The sequence below is a fragment of the Pogona vitticeps genome, chromosome 5 (genome assembly GCF_051106095.1).
Source record: "Pogona vitticeps strain Pit_001003342236 chromosome 5, PviZW2.1, whole genome shotgun sequence".
NCBI lineage: Eukaryota > Metazoa > Chordata > Lepidosauria > Squamata > Agamidae > Pogona > Pogona vitticeps.
Genome location: NC_135787.1, coordinates 194,707,592 through 194,726,584, shown reverse-complemented (window position 1 = coordinate 194,726,584; position 18,993 = coordinate 194,707,592). Strand labels below are relative to the sequence as shown.

Sequence of the window (18,993 nt, the reverse complement as noted above, 5' to 3'; positions counted from 1 at the left end):
CAGGGCATGCTCGTGGGCATCGGGTGAGGGAAAGCCCACTCTCGCCAGTCCTTGCCCTTGACCCCCTTCCACCACCCCCCAGGACCTTCGCCCTCTGTCTCTCCGTAGGCTTTCTCTGGAGAGCCGTTCCTCCTCTTTAGCCCCTTTTCCAGAGCGTCAGTCACACGAGGCGTTCTGTGACATGAGGGTCCCTACCGGTCAAGCTGGAACTGACTGGTAGCGACTCAGCGAGGGCTTTTAAGGTCTGCAAGACTGGGAAGGACTGGCCTTACCAGTTCCACTCCTCCGTCCATAGTGACTGGAGCATCGTCTTCTTTAGAACCCCCAACTTCTGGCTCCGCAGCGAGAGGCCTAAAGCGCAAAGCTAGCCGGCAGCTCACAGAATCAGGGAATGGGGACGCAAATCACTTGCTGTAAAGTCAGACTTCAGTCGTACTGACAACTCGATGGGTTTTTTTCTTTTTCAATGCCACGGACTCAACTCGTGACTCAGAACCTGCCCACCCCTCCCTTTTCTTTGGGGGGAAAAAAAGCTTGTTTGGGGTAGGGACTCAAGAGTTGGGGCTCGGGATTCAAGGCTGGGACCCACAGCCTTGCCAGCTGACTATTCATCGTGGGCAGGTGCTCCCTCTCCAGGAGAGGAGGCAGGACGGCTCCCAGAGCCCACTGCCAGGAATGACAGCAGGAAAGGCGTAGGAAGAAGCCCTTGCTTCCCACCCATTTGGCCGCTGCAGAAACCCAATGCTCAACGGAAAGAGGCCTCAAGATGGATCCAACACTGCCCGTCTTATGATCCTAAGACATCTGAAGAAATTGATCAAACCCTGTATACTTTGGGCTAAACAAGATCCTGGCTTTTCTCCACATCCGTGGCTTGCTGCAACTTTGGCTTTCTCGGTCTGAGCAGAAAATTCAGAATTTGGCAGAAAAAAAGTTATTTCTTCACAGGATGTGCGAGTAAGGGCGGGATTCGCTGTCAAAAAGATGTGTGGTCTTTCTGGAAAAACCTTAGGGGAGGGGCTGTGTGGAGAGCAGCCGGACACAAAAACAGAGATCAAAGTTTAAGCGAGGTAAGGCTGACGGGACAGGCAAGCTCACACAGGCAAAGATACACAGAGACATAAGGGATGTAAACAGTTTTATTAAGACACCACTTTATCTGTAGGTTGTACCTTGTATAAAACTCCATTTATGCTCTACCAAAAAATTCCTCTAAAGACAGGCCGTGAAGGGCTTTAGAGGACGTGGTTCCATTTCTTTTGCCACCAGTTTGATATTTGCTTTAATAATGAGACAATTGTGCAAGGAGGAACACACCAGGCTATTTAAAAAATAATCAGACACACAGTGCAGGAAATCTCCATCTAGACCAAACTCTTCATTGGCAGCTGGCTTTCCCCATACCTTTCCTACAGGTAGAGGGTTTTTGCAGAGCAGAGCCCTGAAATTTCGGCTCACAAGTGTGAAGAAGCACAGCGATGGGCACCAACCCCTCCCCACAAACACCAGCATCAACAGCAGTCGTGTGCTTGTGCAAAGTTCACAAGATCCTTCCCTCCCAACTTCCAAATCTGCAGTTCAAACTTAGTGAGGACTACCCGAACCTCCACAACACTTGATCAGTGTGGAAGCTGAGGCGGCCGTTCCATTTTAGACCTGCTTTTAGTGTTTTACCAAGCTGTTGGGCAGCCCAAAGCAGCTGCAGGTCCCCATGTTTCCGTCACCCATTCAAGTCTTCACGACGGACAGAGAGCAATGCTCCCTTTCGTGAGCTTCCTGCTTCTCTTCTGCAATGCTTTTGTGGAGACCCAAAGGGGAGAATCGGCTCTTCTGGATCTCCCAACTCCACTCATATGTAGTTCCTGTCCTTGAAGGATGGTTTTCTGAACAAGACGCTCTCTACTGGTTCATGCCCAACATAAAGCTATGCTTGGGAGGCCCCAACAGCTGCACTCCACCCTGGTTCTATAGAATCACGGCTAGAAGGGTCGGGTTTGGTTTTTACTGTTATGAAAACCGCCCACTGTCAAAATTTAGCAAGGATAGTACTTTGGACTTTCAATCCACGAAACCTTCAGGGTTCCAAGGAAACGGAACAGCTCACAATTGTTAAGCTAGCAGGGTTTTTTGCTGTTGTTCTTTTAAAGAGGAACTGGCTTTCTACATTCGGAGTAAATGGGGAAAGGCATTTTAAGGGTGTAAGCCGCTGGAAAAAGCACCTCTCCTGAGTCTCATTGAGAGAAAAAGAAGAACACGGATGAAACTGAACTGCCACAGGCTGGGGAGGGGGGAGCAATACCAGCTAGGCTGAGCTGAACCCCCAAAACCTACGAAGAAAACATCTGGCTGAAATCAACGGAACACCTCCACACCCTCTCGGCTGAGCACAAGGCAGGCTGAATGTCTATGCAAACTGGCAATGAAAATATGAGCACAGAAGAAAGACCAGTCACCATCTAAGCTATTTTTCACTCAAATAATGCGGCTTAAAGATTAAATCAGAGCCAATGAAATGACACCCTGTGAGCAAGAGTGAAGGCATGGTTTTCTTTCAGAGGTAAGAGTAAGGTCCTCCCTGACAGGCTAAGCAACAAGGTCTTAAAATCCGACAGAGATGTGGAATACTTGTAGAAAAGGTATTTAATACTGAACTGCTGCTCCTTGATCAACCAGGCTCCTTAAAAGGAAGAACTGTCCTTTCTGCATGATGACTAGGGGCGTGATTTGTGCCAGGATTCCCTTCAGATGAGAAACCTTTTCTTAAAAAAAAAATTTAAAGATAAAGGCACTTGGAAACTGCAGGATTTCCAGATGTGTTTAATTGCTGCATTGGTCTGGCCCTCAGCATTCAAAACACATTTGCTCAGTCTTATAGGACAAATTCTTGATGCATCAAGAAGAGAGACCTGAGCCCCACCTTCACCCTTTTGACTTCAAAGGACCCCATGCAAGCAGCAAACCTCAAATCTGGAATGGCCTTCACAGCATACAGCATCCCAAGAAAATGCCCAGAAAGATTGGCAACATCTCCCCAGTTCCCATACAAAAGGATCTCAGAACAGGAAGGGGTGTTTTAATGCCATGGCCAAGCCAGGCAGCAGAAGCTTCCAGGGTCTAACCCCTGGCTGAAGCAGATGCCATTTCTCCAGAGGGCCGGTCGGCTGTGGGAGACAGGTATGGAGGAGAAATGCCAAGCATTTAAAAGGATAACAGGATGAGGCTGAACCGAAACAATACGCCCACTAGATTCTCAGCTAGGCTGCTCGGCGAAACTCAAAACACTGCAGGTTTCTCTTCCTTTTTCCCTTCTTCTTGGCCCTCCTTGTTCTCTGGCATTTCGCTACGGAATTCTGTAGCTCAGTACACAGGATTTTTTTTTAATTAAAAAAAAAAAGGTGAGGAAGTCACACAACGGGGAAGCTAGTGCTGTTTTCTAGGGCTATCGTTTCAGGGCAGATATTCTTCATTTCACGCGGAACAAAAATAATACAAAAATAAATGGAACATGTTAGACATAAAAACATGCAAATCTATAAAAACAACAAAAAAATGTGGTGACTGAAAGTTGGTTTTCAGAACACGGAGCTCCCATCCTTGTGGGACTGAAAAAATAAAGCAAAGATGGGAGAGATTTCTGCCGCTGCCCCCCCCCCACCCCATGTTGTTGCCTGAAACGGTCAGTCTCTGTAGTGAGAGTTTCTTGCGTTATTCCGAAACAGTAGAAAATAATTTCTTTTCTCTTTTTTTCCTTTTTCTTAAGAAAGGCGGTTCTCTGGTTTAGAACTCATCGTGCCGTACTAACGCTTCGCCAAAGTCTGTCGCCTGGCTGCCCACAAACAGGTCGTACTTGTCCACAATTTCCTCTTTGGTGAGTTTGCCATCCTAAGGGAAGAAGAGAGGAGAGATCCGAGATGAGGGCTCAGAAAGCCCATGCCTCTGGCCAAGGGCTCCCTCCTCCCCTGCTTCCACTCTGGGAAGGGGCCCAGGGCCTGGTTTCCCACCCAAGAACCCACTATGGACCTCTGCAGGGGGGTATTGGGGGGAAATCGCAGCAAGAAGTGGCCAGCATTCCACTTTCAGTTCTGTGTCTAGAAGAGAGACAGGGGATATGGGACGGCAGTGGTCTTCTTCACACACAAAATCCCAGCTCCTTTTTAGCTGAGCCCCGTTTTTCCCTCCTGGAGCAGGGCATCTGGGGGCCATCAAATCAAGAGGGGGCCGGCTGTGGTCCACAGACCTGATTCTGTTATAATCTAAGACTAACGCATGGGACGTGTCACTTCCGGCTCTCCTGCAACTGCCGATCTAGGGTGTAAACCACCACCCAATTTCCCAAAACAAGCCTTGCTGAGAGTAGCAAAGCTGGGCCCTTGTGGTAGCTCTTGTGTTTCAACAGGAAGGACACAGGAATTCTTGGCAGATTTAAAAAAAAAACAAATTGGACCGCCAGTCTGTTAGGTACATGACGCCTGGAGCATCATACCACCACGGTTATAAGGCACATCACGTAGCAAAGGGCTGGAATTCAATACGAGGCCCTGGCCAAGAGGGCAAAGGGCAGGAACCCTCCAGCAAGACACGAAGGTGCCCTTATCCAGGTGGTCCCAACGCTGGAGACCACCCGGCAGGAACCACTTCTGCCCTGGGGAAGCTCAATGGGAAAGGAGGGGCTGACTCAAGATTCCCTCCCCCCCAAGGTATGCTGGCCTCTGGGACGCCCCCTCCCTGTGGCCAACAGTCCTTTCGCCCTGCACCAGCTGACCTTGTTCTGATCGGACTCGTACACAAGGTGCCGTGCTTCTGCCTCGGCGTGATCGTAATCCGAGGGGAGGATCCAGTCCTTGGTCTCCTCCTTGTCCATCTTCCCGTCACGGTTCTTGTCCCGGAACTCTACGAATTGTTCCCGCTCAGTCTTCACCCACTCTGGTTCTTCGGCATCACCGTTGTGGCTGTACATATCCCCTGTGGAAAGACAGGATGACGCCTCAGGACAGGCCTGCATTCCCCCCCCCCCACAAAATGCACCTGAACCGTTTCATCTGATTCAGTCAACTCAGTGAAACTTTTGAGCAACCCTGTTGGTCAGGGGCTCAGCACAGAGCAGTGGCAAAACAAAAGAAAACTAAATTAAGTAAAGCAGAGCAGAACAAAACAAACAGAGGAATAACCAGGTTGCAGAGTGACCGAAAAGTGAGCTCCCGGGGAAAAGAAGAGGAGAGGGGAAAAGAGGCCCATCGCTCACCTATGTACTCCTCCAGGTCGATGAAGCCATCCCCATTCTTGTCAATGTCTTCCATGGTTTCCTGTTCAAAAAAATCAGGAGGAGCATCACAGGTTACTCTTGTGCTTTGGTAAACCCCAGAATCATGACATGGGTGGTAGAAGAGTTGCTTCCAGGGGCAGGTAATGACTTAATAAAAATTTTTTTTAAAGGATGAAAACTACAGCAAATCAAAGCTTACAAGGGCCCGAAAGGGCCATGCAGGCTCGGGGCAGGAAGCCCTGTCCCCTACTCCCTTCCCAGCGCTTCACCGTGACACCTGGAGACCCAGAAAGTTGGCCTTTGCCGCTGCTCTGCAAACCCAGACCCCCTCCTCTCCAGGCCAAGGCTTATTTCGGAGGGAATGCCAGGGCCATCTGTCCGAGAAGCCTTCTGCAGCCGGGGCTGAGCAGAGGAGGAGCCCTGTCACACGGAAACGCTTTATCCGCTCCCCTGGTGTAAGGAACAATCTCGCACCTCTAAGGCTCGGGATCACGGCCCTCACCTGCACGACGATGTCCTTCATATAGTCGTACTCCTCAGGATGCAAGAAAGCCGTGAACTCCTCCTTGGTAGCAATCAGGTCCCCATCTTTGTCTGCCATTTTGAACCTCCGCTCATCTCTCATCATCATCTGTTTATAATTGAAGCCATCGTCTGGATCGGGGTCATCTGAAGAGCAGGAAAAAGGCTGAGTTGGTTGAGGGCCCAGCAGGCTGGAGGCCGGAGCGCTGAGCACCCACATGGACTGAAACTCAAGGAAGACACCCTTCCTGACCGTCGCTTGGAGGCCTCCTTTGCCGGCCCTGTGGTGGCGTGGAGTGCCTGGCACTCTACAGAAAGCAGGAGGAGGTGCCACTCTTCCTCACCAAACCTTTAAGCAGCAAAGTGAGGCAGGGACCCTTCAAACCAGGGCCTCAGGATCCTCACCACTTCACCACCTCCAAGGATGAGGGGAAGGCTGCGGAAACTTTGGGCGCTGTGTTCAAAGGGCAGCTGGAGTGCTTTAGCCACATGATTCAGCAGACCCTAATTCTTGGCCTGGCTCCCCAGGAAGTGCTCCCATTCTGGAAACATTTTAATCACAGCCATGGCTTGGTCCCATGAGGGTGCTTCCTGACAGTGCCCTTCTTAGCGCTACAAGCGGCATGCTCACGGAGCATCTTCTCTCCTCCTTCCCAATCTGGCAATTTAAATAAGAAGGAGTGGGAAGACACAACAGGCACAGAAGGGAAGATCCCTTCCTCATTCCCTCACCTTTCAGCATAAAATCCAGAGTCTCAGGCTGGGCAACTGCTGGGTAAAACCTTCAAATGGAAATACCCTCAGATAACTAAGCTTTCATCTGTGTACCCAGAGGAAAACTGAACTGCCGCACAGGAGGCCAACCAAACCATGCTGCAATGCAAGGGGAGGAATAGCCTTTTACCAGCTCAAATTCTCCAGAGTCAAAAGCGCAAACTAAGCAGGAATGTTTGTCCGCAATTGACTCAAGGCTTTCCACGGTGGCACCAGGAATCCTGCTCTACGTGTTTCTTCCTTCTGGAAAGCCTCCCTTCTTTACAGCATGAAGCACACCGCCTTTTCGCATGCGCCTCCTTGAACACAAAGACCGTGACAGCACATGACATTTCTATTTCTAGCTCCCCTCACCTGAAAGCACCCACTCAGAACATAGCAGGCCAAGCACCACTATGGTGCTAAAGAACATCATTTCTGCTGAAAGGCAAAGTAGCCATTACCCAGAGCTTGGAAAAGTCATTCTTCTAGACTACAACTTCCACACCCCTCTGCTAGCACTGGCCACACTGGCCGGGGGATTCTGGACGTTGTGATCCCAACGAGGGAGTCTTTCCCAACACAGCAGGTAACACACGGCATAGCAAAGAGGGGCACACAAAGGGGTGGGTGGCAGGTCAGCCCTAGGCTCACAAAGTTACGTCCCCAAGTGGCCCTACCAGCTTTTTTTTAAAATCAAGTTGCACAGGTGGAGGAGGAAAATGTGTGTCTCTTGGCATGTAGTTGCGGAAAAAGCTCCCACACGGGTAATATGTGCCCATGCCTGGAAGACAAGGAAGGGCCACAGCTGCTCCCCCCCCCTCCGCCTTCAAAAGGACCCTGTAGGAAACACACTCCTTTTCAAGCTCACCCTGCAATCTCCGATCCTTCCAAATTTCAACACAGGGTGTTTCTCACCACCAAAGCTTTAGCTACTGAGAGGGTTCCATGTTTACTAGGATGTGTTATCCTCTATGCTGCTTGGAAAATTAAGCAGCCCTAGGAAGTCTGCCGCACTGCAAAAGGCTTTCCTTCCTCTGCAGCACAAGCGCTCCGAAGGGGGACTTCCAGATCTATCCGACTCAAAACTCCCATAACGTTGGGGCCAGGTTGTAGCCCCACCCTTCCGGAGGGCACCCAGTCAGGGAAGAACATCCTAATCAAAGACCTCAGGGAATGCCGACACAAGAGGAAAGGGCAGATGGCCATGAAGCAATTATTACGCATAAAACTGTGCTCAGACTATTGTAGGAAGGTTGATCCAAGCATCAATAAAGCAGAGGTATTCTCTGACATCCCCATTCAAAGTTCACGCTTTATGAGCTTCTTCTGAATCACTGACAGAAATTTGAAGCAGTCCATGTGAACAGAGAACAATGGTGTCCTCCTTCGGAAGGGGAAACAGAGCTTGGTGTTCTCTGAACACGGGTGGGTAAGCCACATCCCACCCACCCCCCGCCCTGGACTGGAGACCTTAAGGGACGAGAGGCCCTCTGCCTTCTGCTTTATTGGGAGGAGGTTTCTCCGACCAACCTGCCCCTTACCCAGATAAGTGCCATAGGTCACGTTTCTGTACTCATTCCAGGAGATTAAGCCATCTTGATTCATGTCATACTCCTGCCACTGGTGTGCGACACTGTCATACACGTACTTCTTCTGCGCCTTCTTAATCCAGGCCTTCAGCTCCCCCTCGGTCACAAACCCATCCTTATCCGAGTCTATTTTATTTACAATCATTCTACAAGACAAAACAGCAGGTTTCAAGGAACCGGGTCGGCCAAGAGCAGAGACCTACCTAAGATGTAGCCGTAGGTGGCATTTTTATACTCCTCCCAGGAAATGAGCCCGTCCTCGTTGAGGTCGTGCCCCTTCCACTGGCGCTCTACATCCTCGTAAATCCAGCGCTTTTGGGCAAACTTAATCCAGGCTTTTAGTTCTTCAGCAGTTACAAACCCGTCCTTGTCTTCATCTATTTTACTTACAATTTTTCTGCAGGAAACGTAGAAAAAGCCAGCGAGAGTTAAAAGAATCAAAGACCTGAGCCAAACCCGTGGGTGGGTGGGTGCATTTGGGGCAGGGACTGATGTGCCACGCAGGCTGCTGAAGAAGCAGGGATCAGAGTCCCTGGTGGCAGCCCCCAACAAACAAGGAGCCACTCTTTTGGTTGTTGTGGGTTTTTCGGGTTCTTTGGCTGTGTTCTGAAGGTTGTTCTTCTTAAAAAGCCACTCTTTTACCTGCTTCTGGGTTAGCAGGGAACAGGTGGCATTTAACCAACAAAAGCTGCCCTAGAAGATACAGCATTTGCCTTGTCTTCCAGGCAGCTCTGTACCAAAGACAGCTGATAGGGAACAAACTCTGCAACACAGTCCTCACTGCCCTGATATTACCCAAAGGTGTTTTTTGAACGCCACAGAGACAGTGGCCCAGATCCTGCAAGAAATAAGCCATCACTTGGGGCAGTTCATCAGAGGCAACTCTTACCCACTGTCCTGGTTTCTGGAGTTATGACATAAGGAAAGCCACGGAAAGCTACGGGGGGGGGGGAGGGTCCCTGTGGTTTCCTATGGGCACCTGCTTCAGGGAGGGGTTTTGACTCTTGAATCAGAACTGCTACTGAGATTTAGCGCAAATTCCCTGAGACAATCTTCACCAGGAGGTGAGAAGGAGAGAAAGAGGAAAGTGTTGCTACCTTGGAGTAACTGAAAAGCCATCTAGAAATGGGTGGGTGGGTAGTTGAATATGACTGGGTTTTAGTTCACCATTTAGTTGGTCTTGTCCAATCCAGTCAGTCAGAGCCTTTATTGGCATAAACAAAGAAACAAAATCACATATACGGGATAACAATTAACTGAATCTCCAAATTCGTTATGTCTCAGTCCGCGGCTCCTTACTATCTGTTCAGAAAGGCCATGTTCTCCACTCTAACCGACTCTCCTGTTGACAAAACCTCCGGGTGTAACAACTCAAACTGCCCCCCTCTTTTAACAAAAATGTGTCTGGATATTTTCTGCGGAAATCTGGACAGAAAGGACAATACAAAATCATGTGGGAAGGTGGTTCCACCCCACCCAGCTTGCAGGAGCAACTGCCTCTCGCTATATAGAATCCTACTGAATCTCCCCTACCACACTGCCGATGGCATGGCATGGCATCTAGCAAGAGTAAAGGCCCTGTGTTTCTGGGGGCATTTTGGCAGGACAGATACTGCGGTGGCAGTTGTCAAGCAAGCTCTTTGCCAGCATTAAGTCAAGAGACTCTTCTACTGCTCTAAGTGGTTTTTTTTCTCTGGAGTGTGAGGTTCCTTCCCTTGCCATGTGATCCATGATGTTTTGAGGTACCCTTTCCCTCCCCGTCACTAGTTGCTCGCATCAGAACACGGTGGAGAAGACTCCACTTACAAGGAAAAGGCAGACAACATGGCATTCCTTGGCAAGAGGCACCTTCTGGCCTGCCTGACGCTCTTGCTCCTATCACTGCCACAGCAGCAGAAGACAGAGGCAGGCTACCTGGGGCAGAGTCTGCGTCCAGCTGGCAGGCAGACAGGCAGGCTGGCAAGCTCAGAGTCGCCTATGATACAACAGGGAGAGCACTCTCTGGCTCAGATTTCTGCTACATCTGCCCTGAGGGGGCCCCTTGTATCCCTGGGTGTGCAACTATGTCTGGAAGCTTCTGCTATCAGCCCTTCTTGTGGCCTCAGCTGTAGAAGCACTGCAGCAGCTGCCAGCAGAGCAGGGACACAGCATGATGCTTTCATGCACAAGGGCATCAGTTCAAATCCTGTCATAGATCCAGGCAGAGCTGAAGAAGACCCTTTCTTAAAACCTTGCAGCACTGCTGCCAGTCAGTCATGAGCCCCAGGGCAGAGAGGTAAATGGCCTGACCCTGTGTATGGCTGCTTCCCCTGGGCTGACGTACTCACACCTGCCAAACAGTTACGAGGCTTTTGTTCCAATTCAAGGAGGATAGACAGGAAGGAAGGAAGGGACTCAGCCTGACTATGTCACTGGATAAGCAAGAATGGCAAGAGCTGCCCATGTCATGAAGGACTCTGATTCTCAGACACATTGTTTTCCTAATGGCCAAGGAGACTGTCCCTGCCAGAAACTCAGAAAAGCTGGGTGCTGGCGTTTCGCTCCAGAGGCCAATCTGTACAAGGGAGGGTCCCACGCCTGGATCAGCAGAAGCCTCAAAAAGCACAGCCCAAAATAACCACAGCTGTCACGGCTGTTACTTGACACTCGGCCACAGATTGTCTGGGTGCCCAAAGGTGCGGGTGGGGCAGCGTTTCCCACCGCCAACCGAGAGCCACTAGGGCCTTGTCAAGGTCATGGCTTTGTCGTAGAGCTAATGTGAACAAAGTCAACAAAGCAGAAGACGCACACACACCAACTGCAGTGAAACCAAGAGACCCTAATCCCGAAATGTGCTGGCCCCTGAACTCACTAAATCATACTTCTTGGTAAGCATGGACACTGTTGGGCGGCAACAGCCTGTCTAAACTGCAGCTGGACAACTGGTGTCCAAGGCCGACCATTCCCATTAACTCCAGCCAGCACAGCCAAGAGGGACAGAGGGTTATGCAAGCTGCAGTCAAAGAACACCAAGGGGGCCAGCATTGCCCACCCTGGTCTCAAGACAAGCGTGCCAGCTTTAGCTTGCTTATGCAACGGGAGCAGCTTCTGGGGTCAGGATATGCTCCTTTAATAATTCCACTGCAGATGCAGAGTACTGTACTCTCCAACATGGGAGTGAAGGGTGGGGGTTGGAATCTGGCAACCCTCTGGGCTGCGGGTGAGACAAACATGGGTGACTGTGGGGCCAGGATTTTCAGGCAAGATTTTGGCTACTGAACAGACGGTTTTAAAAAGAAGCTTTTAATTGGGAAGGCTCTCCCTCCCTCCCTCCCTCCCTCCCTCCCTCCCTCTCTCTCTCTCTCAATGTTTTCAGCTGTTTTAAGTTAATGGCCTTTTATCATAATATTTTAAAATTAATTTTAAATACTGTATGCTAGGTTGCTTGTTTTGCATTGCAAGAAAAGCAAGATATGAATGAGCTATAGAAATAAACAAACAAGCCAAGTCTTTCTACCTTAGGAAAAGCCAAGGTACTCCAAGCTCTAGCAGGAAAGGGGGTGTCCCCAACCTCCGGTTCCTCTTACCCTAGCCTCTCCTTGCTCTCTTCAGGAGTCAGTTGGTCAAACGTCTTGGCTTCTTCAGCCCCTAGGAAGGCGTCATGGTCGTAGTCAAAATTCTGTCCATCATCATGGACCTTGTCACTTAGCTGTGGGTCGTGATGGACGCGGTCCTTCTTCTCGGTGGGCTTGCTCAGGACACACACGGTCCCCAGGAAGAGGTATACTACGATTTGCCGAATAGCCACAACCATGGTGATGCCCTTGGGGAAATTAACATAAGAGCAACCATGAGCGTGTTTTAACTCCAAGCAATTCCCCAAGAGGCTTCCAAGTGGAAATAAAAGTCATTACTGCACTAATAATTACTGCAATAAATGTGAGTCTACCAGAAACCACTCATCTTAATTAACAAGACGTGATGGAGTTTGAAAACAGGACAGTAAATGTGGTGATATGATCTCTGGGACTTCTATTTCTTGATGCTCCAGAGACCTCCTTTAGAGACATATAACAGGAAGACAAGGTGCTGGTTAATGAGAAAGAATACAGAATGGAGAGCTGGTGGGAAAGAAGAATGCTAGTAAGGATATAACAGAGAAGCAAAGGGCCTAGAAGAAAGGAACAGAGGTTGAGGGAAGGCCAGAGCAAAAGGTGACTCTTTCCCCCCAATTCTGGGTCCTCCTGTTCGTCATCTTTTCCAAGGGAAGGGAAGGGATCAAACCCTACAAGAACACAGACCCAACAACTACGGGAAAGTACATGGGATATAAAGTGATTGAGGGCTCCCTAATACACTACATTTTACAAGTTGTTACAGCGCACAGCAACATGATGGCAGTTCCTTTGTTAAGCATATGAAATCCAAGTTGCAATACTAACAAAACTTGTTAGTTCTTCAGTATTAGTTGTTTTAACAAAACAACTAATACAGTACTGATGTTATGGCACCCTTACAGCCCCTCGGCCCTGATCATATCAAGCAAATAACTAGGTAAGATTCCTCTGAAAATAACTCATGGGGAGGGGGCAAGGTATGTTGGGGGGTGGAGGCAATGTTCCAAGTGCTTTCCTGCAAACGACCCTTCTTCTCCCAACATGGCGCAATCCGAGTAACATCAACTCTACTGTAAAGTGAGATGTGAACGAGGTGCAACATTTCTCTTCAGAAAAGGAGGATGAGGACCACAAGGTTGCCTCACTGAGTGCTGAAGATCCCTTGGGGGGGGGGGATTTTGGCTGCCACTCCTTCTAAGCATCCTTCTCCAAGGCACCATGGATGTTTAGTGTTTGCAGGGTGCCTGGCAGAGCACAGCACTCTTCACAAGCTGGCAGGGCGTAGCTATGCAGCCAGTTGTGCACCTTCTTCCAGGCTTGTGTGGCAAAGTCTACCCCTCGCCACGAGGCTTCCTCTTGCTCCCTCTGTCCAAAAGGACCCACTCTCACCTCTAACAAAAGGCTCCTGCAGCTGGAATGAGGAACCAATGCTGGGAAAAGGAATGGGGTGGCAGTGGTTCCTGCCCTTGCCCAAACTGCCATGGCCTGGGGGTGCAACAAAAAACAAAGCCAAACAAAGCGAAAGTACTGTGGCACCTTTAATATTTCCAGATTTCAGCATAATCTTTTATGGATTACACCACATGTACCTATTATGCCTGTTTTTAGTCTTAGAGGTACCTTAAGATTGTGTTTCTGTTTTGTATTATATTTTTATTACACACACCTAAACACACCAATAAGGCCAGCTCTCTGAAAATTGCTGCAAGAGTGACTGTGTTATTATTTTTAATCTGGCAGAGCCAATGGACTTGTCTTTCTAGAAATCAAATCAGTCCGTTAGCCTGTTTCAACAAAAGCAAAGTATTGAGGCACCTTTAAGACTAACAAATTCATTTCTCTTAGAACTCCAGAGCTGGAAGGGACCCTGTGGATCATCAAGTCCAGCCCATCAAGGAGGCCATGTGGGGAATCAACGGCTGGCTCTGCAGCCAGAGGCCTAAACCCCTGTGCTATCCAGCAGTTCAAAGACCTACAGTTACACCACTCTGGCTGATTTTGCAGTTTAGAAATCAGCATGTTTGTCTTTGCTTACAAAAACTAGAAAGGTGCAGGTTTGTGCCTTTTAACTGCAAAAAGCACAACATTGCAGCTGAGTGGGGGATTCTGGGAGTGACAGCCCAAAAACACAAGCCTGCACATCTCTTAAAAAAAAAAAAAAACCACTCTTTCACGCTGACGATGCCATCAGATGAACCAGGGCCAAACTGAACACAGAATTGGTCTTTTGTGACATTTTCAAGACTAGCAAGGGTTTTTCCCCCTCTGCAGCGTCCTGTGCTTCCAAAGCATTGAGTCGAAGCGTCAAAGCAACACATACACCAACTTTTGTTGTGGGAATGAGACAGAAACAAGGATAGAGAAAACAGCAGCATTATTAAGCACAAGCTGGCCGATAGCTCAGTGGTCTCAGTCTCTGGTTTTGGAGTCAGAGGTTGGGATGTTGAGAAGCCCAGAATTCCCCCTCATGTTGCAAGTGGACATCTGCACAAGAAGAGCCTTCTCGTGTGATGGCCAAATGTGCAGATGGTAGCTAAGCACTCCTACTTCAGACAATGAGGGCTGCAGGTCCACATTCCCACCCACTGCAAGTTTGTTCCAAGATGTGTGAGTAAACCTTCTTTCCTACTAGTATGGAGTGGTGGGATACTAAATTAACCCACTGTTCCTGCCAAGTCTGCCTGCCTACTCCAACAGACCATGGCTCACAAGATGATCAGTGATGCATTTTATATTGTTAAAGCAGTAAATTATACCTTGGGTTTGATTTTTTTTAAAGCATTGCATGTAGTCTGGGCTTCTATCCAAAATTCTATATTTGCCCCAGGAAGACAGAAAAGAAAGTTGGAACATTCCTGCGAAATTTACATCTGTAGCAAGGATGCCTCTTACATGACTATGATCAGAGGTTTATTTATTTCCTAGCCGCAGTCACCACTGAAGTGCAATGCTGAGGAATTTTGGGAGGAAATTTCTCCTTGCAGTTTTACTGGGTTTCACAAGGCTGTTGTGTGCCTCAAAAATACAAGCTGACTTCCAATCAATAAGAGATCCCATCTGTTCATTTATTAGATACACTGATTGTAATCCTGTTTCAGAAGTAGGCCCACTGAATCAGTGGTAATATGGTGAGTCAACTCCTCCATAAATCTGACTAATTAAATGGACCTTCTCTAGTCTCTTTTGAGACTGAAGGATGCCTAACTAACTAAGTGGAGCTTCTCTAGTTGCAACTTAATACGCCAAGCAACAGGACTTCAGCCTTGGATATCCTGCCTTTCCTCTAATGAGCTTAAGGTGGTTTACATGGATCTCCTCTCCTCCATTTTATCCAGTTTCATGAGGGAGACCATGCTAGGAGAAGGGATCATCTGGAAGATCACTCAAGTACTGTTTCATGGCTCAGTCAGCAACAGCACTTGAGTCTCCCAAATGCCATTCCAGCACTGAACTACAACACACAAGATCTCACTTGTATTGTGAGATCACACCGACTGGAAAAGCAAAAGGCTGGTGTTCTGCTTCCTGGATCAAGCAAGTTGTGGGAAGAGTGAAACAGAAGAGTCCCAGCCCAGGAAATCCTACGCTAGGATATGGGAGGTCACGTTTAGAATTGGTGCTCTCCCTTCTACCTAAATGTTAGCTATCTGTGCACAATATCTCTGCTCACCAGCAGGGAACCCAACAAACTACCATCCACCATGGGAAACCAACGTCACAGTTCATTTGGACCCACTGAGACAGGCAAGCATGGCAGGCAAACCTCTTCTGGATAACCTACAGGAGTGCATGTTCCCAGATAGCTCTTGCTGCAGAGACACAGGAGGCCAAGCCTGGGTATAGAAGTTCACAACACTTTCCAACAAATTCCTCAAGTGCTCATTCTTCTAACTGATGTGCCTCCCAGGTTACCAAAGAGATAGCCACGCTAGTGTCAGTGTGTGGGCAAAAGTGGAGGCTGGGTGGGTGGAAATTTTGGGGAACCTTCAAGACCAAAAGACTTATTTTCACTTGGGTTTCCATGCATCAAAGCCCATCATCCTGCTACAGCATTACTCACACTTCATTTGCGATGACAGGAGGATTACGCAACTTGTAATAGATGTTCTTATATTTATATCAGTCGTTTAGACTACTTCTTCTAGAACAGTCAGAAACACTGATAAGGACAATCTGAATGATTGTCCTAGTCTTCAAAAATAAAGTTGAAACATAACATTCAGGGACAGGATTTTACAAACAAGAAATGTGCAGCCAACATTTGATGGGATTCCCAAGAAGGTGATTAAGACGTATGACACTGATTTGACATGGGTTCTTCTGAAAGGTATGTGCAATATATATTCTACAAAATATTAAACACAAAAACAGAAATAAAAGCACTTGATTTTCATCATAACATACACAGGTTGAAAGATGCATCTTCTCCTGGTAGACAATGTGGTTTTACCTTGGCATGGAATCTTGCTTTTTTTTCGGTTTTTAGAAAGTCAGAAGCAAAGAGACTTGTTACTTGAGTTTTCCAGGCATCTTCTCCTCACAAGAGACTAATGGAAATATTCCAGACACTTCTACTGCTTATCAAGACTATTCAATGCCATTACCCACTCTTCAAATAAAAAGGGGGCTGAACCCTGCCTACTCCCATAAAAGGCACAAGCATCCTCAAATGCTTTCATAGATCCTATTTGGCCTTCTACACATCTCTGCAGTTTCCAGAAAATCAACCAGGGCTGCTCTTAATAGCCACGTTCTCTCGACCTTAGTTTGGAAACATTTCCCAAAAGTCAGACAGAACAAAGAGGACATGCATGTCCTTATCAGCAAGTTTTCTAATTCAACAGTGTTAAATGAATTCTCTACCTGGAAAGGAAAAGCTTTACCCTAGGGGAAAAGCGTGCTGAAAAAGGTCACTGTAAGTCAGAAGTAACCTGGGAGCACATTATCATAATCATCACCCCTACCATTACTGCTTGTGGCTTCTTTACTTAAATACCCTCCATGTAATTGTCTACAGTCTCTCCACCCTGCATGTTCTAGATAAGATTTCACACATCTGATAGGAATCTTTAATAGGTTTGGTAGTTTCTGAAGTGCCAAAGGGAGCTTGTTTTAGAAATGACAGATTAACACAACTATCTATGTGCAAAGTACACAACCTCAGGCATTTTACAACTGCCCAGCCTGCCTGCTTTCTTCCTTTTCTCAACAAGTTACCTTCAGGCTGGAGACAACTTCACCTGTTTGATGCCCTCCAGGTAATGCTTGGCTGACAGAAAATTATAGTGTGACAAAGCAGGAAAAGAGGATTCGTTTGACAAAGATTACCAATGGCTAATTAATTGTGGCATTTCACCAACACAACTAAGAGATAGGGAAACCCTTCCCACTCCAATACACAATACTTTAAGTATCTTGTTTATTATTTGTTGGGCTCCTATATGGCCCCATCTTGAACGGCAGTCACTCTGGGCGATATCCAAAACTAAAACAATTGTAAAACATACAATTTAATTTAATTTAAGCAACAAATAATTAATTTAAATTTAAAATAGTATCTTTTAGTGTTTGCACTTTTGTGTATTTTCCTTGCAAAATGCCAAAAGTGTTTTTTCGGGGAGGGGAGAGGGAATGCAAATAAGAAACTGAGTTCATCGTAGTGACTTCTCTGACTACAACTCCCATATTCCATCAAGAGGAACAGTGGGGAGCCCCCTCCCTGGGCAGATTTTGGCAACTCTAATTGGAAGAGTAATTTAAAAAAAAACTCTGAATAACCATAACGCCACAAATAAGGCTCATCCTCCCTCCATGCACGGCCATGGGAAAAATAGGGGGGAAAGCTGTCAGGGGAGGATGGGACCTGTTGTCCACCACGGGCAACTTTGCTAAACTGTTGACCCGTATGAGAAGAGGGAGGAAAGGTTATCCGCCAGTCGCTTCCTACGGAAGAAGCAGGGGCCATAGTGGGTGGGGATGATGGGCGTTGTAGTCCAACGGGGCTTACTCCCGAGCAGGCAGGCCTAGCTATTACACGGGGGGGAGGGAAGGAAAGAAGAGGGGAGTCACACACACCCAGAATACCGGGGGGGGGAACCAAGGTTTCCTGACAGGAGCCTCGCTCCCCTCCCTGAATCGGGGCCCTCCTCCCTGTGAGGCGGCCGAGGCGGTTTGAAGTGGGGGGGAGGCGACCCCAAAACCTTACCCCCCCCACACACACACACACTCGACCCCCGACCGGAGCTCTCCTCAGCCAGCTCCCGACTCCACCCAAAAGGCCACCCCGAGAGACCCCCACGTACCGGCGGCGGCGGCGGGAGGACCAGCGAAGTAGCGGAGGAGGAGGAGGAACTGCGCAGGCGCCGCAGCTCCCGGCGCGTGACGGAGCTGCGGCGCCGGCCATTGGACCGCTCGGCACGCCACTCCAGCCCGTTCTGCCGCCCGACTGGCTCAGAGGAGGAGGGCGGCTCCCGCCTCCCCGCCCCGCCCGAAATGGTGATGTGGTAACCGGAGAGCTATAAAAGGAGGGCCGCTCGCCTCACAAAAGCCGCCGGCGAGAGAGGGAGTGGGGGAGAGGAGGGCAGGTGGACGTTGGTTTTTTGGGGGGGGGTTATTAATGTTATGAACATTCTCCCCAAAAAGGCATTGGAAGGATGTGGCGGGGGTGGGGAAATTCTCCTCAGAAAAAGTAACTTTCCCAGGCGCCGGGCTTGTGGGCCGTTGGCTGTGGAAGGCCGGGCGGGTCCGGATAGAGAGTCCTCCTCTCCCTTGGGAAAAGTCTCGAAATAATGAAATAAACGAAGAAAAAGAAAGAAACGCACGCTGAGAAATGAAATTAAATAAATAAACCTCACCCGCTCTCTGCCTCCCTCACACATGCAATCCTGTCATAATTTCTTGATGGCCTATAAATAAATGTCCTCACGAGCTGCATTCAGAGTTCCCTAATTCTTAGGAAGTCATTACTTTATTTACTTTTCTGTCCTGCTTTGGGACTTTATTATTTCACTTTCACCAAATAGCCCTTCCAAGTCAGGGCTGCCTCCTGCCAGGAAGAGGGGATGGCATCTCCAGATCTTAAATTACGGATGTGATTTTTCCCCCACCAGTTTCCACTCCTCCTTCCTCTGAATCTAGTCTGGCTTCCCCCGTGACATCTTCTGCCTACAGACTGAACAGATCAGGAGATAAAATGCACCCTTGGTTTGATACATTTGCCTATAAGAAATCATCCTCTCTCCCCAAATTCTGTCCTAACGGTGGCTTC

At 48.4% G+C, this 18,993-nt stretch overlaps 1 protein-coding gene across 4 annotated transcripts in view; it reads right to left on the bottom strand.

The window, feature by feature from the left end:
- Positions 1–1,121: 1,121 nt before the first annotated feature.
- CALU (calumenin) overlaps positions 1,122–18,993 on the bottom strand; it is a 20,289-nt gene continuing 2,417 nt past the window's right edge. Inside the window, exons 1-7 of one of the 4 annotated variants that reach the window (XM_073002427.2) lie at positions 18,029–18,086; positions 11,697–11,932; positions 8,083–8,276; positions 5,766–5,932; positions 5,243–5,303; positions 4,763–4,962; positions 1,122–3,882 (exon numbers count right to left, since the gene is read on the bottom strand). In XM_073002427.2, the coding sequence (XP_072858528.2) occupies positions 3,778–3,882; positions 4,763–4,962; positions 5,243–5,303; positions 5,766–5,932; positions 8,083–8,276; positions 11,697–11,923 (954 nt within the window). In that variant the 5' untranslated portion in view covers positions 11,924–11,932; positions 18,029–18,086 and the 3' untranslated portion in view covers positions 1,122–3,777. Of the gene's footprint in view, positions 3,883–4,762; positions 4,963–5,242; positions 5,304–5,765; positions 5,933–8,082; positions 8,277–8,333; positions 8,528–11,696; positions 11,933–18,028; positions 18,087–18,993 lie in introns of those variants that run through there. The other 3 variants (XM_073002426.2, XM_020812443.3, XM_078376541.1) reach the window with 3 other exon arrangements.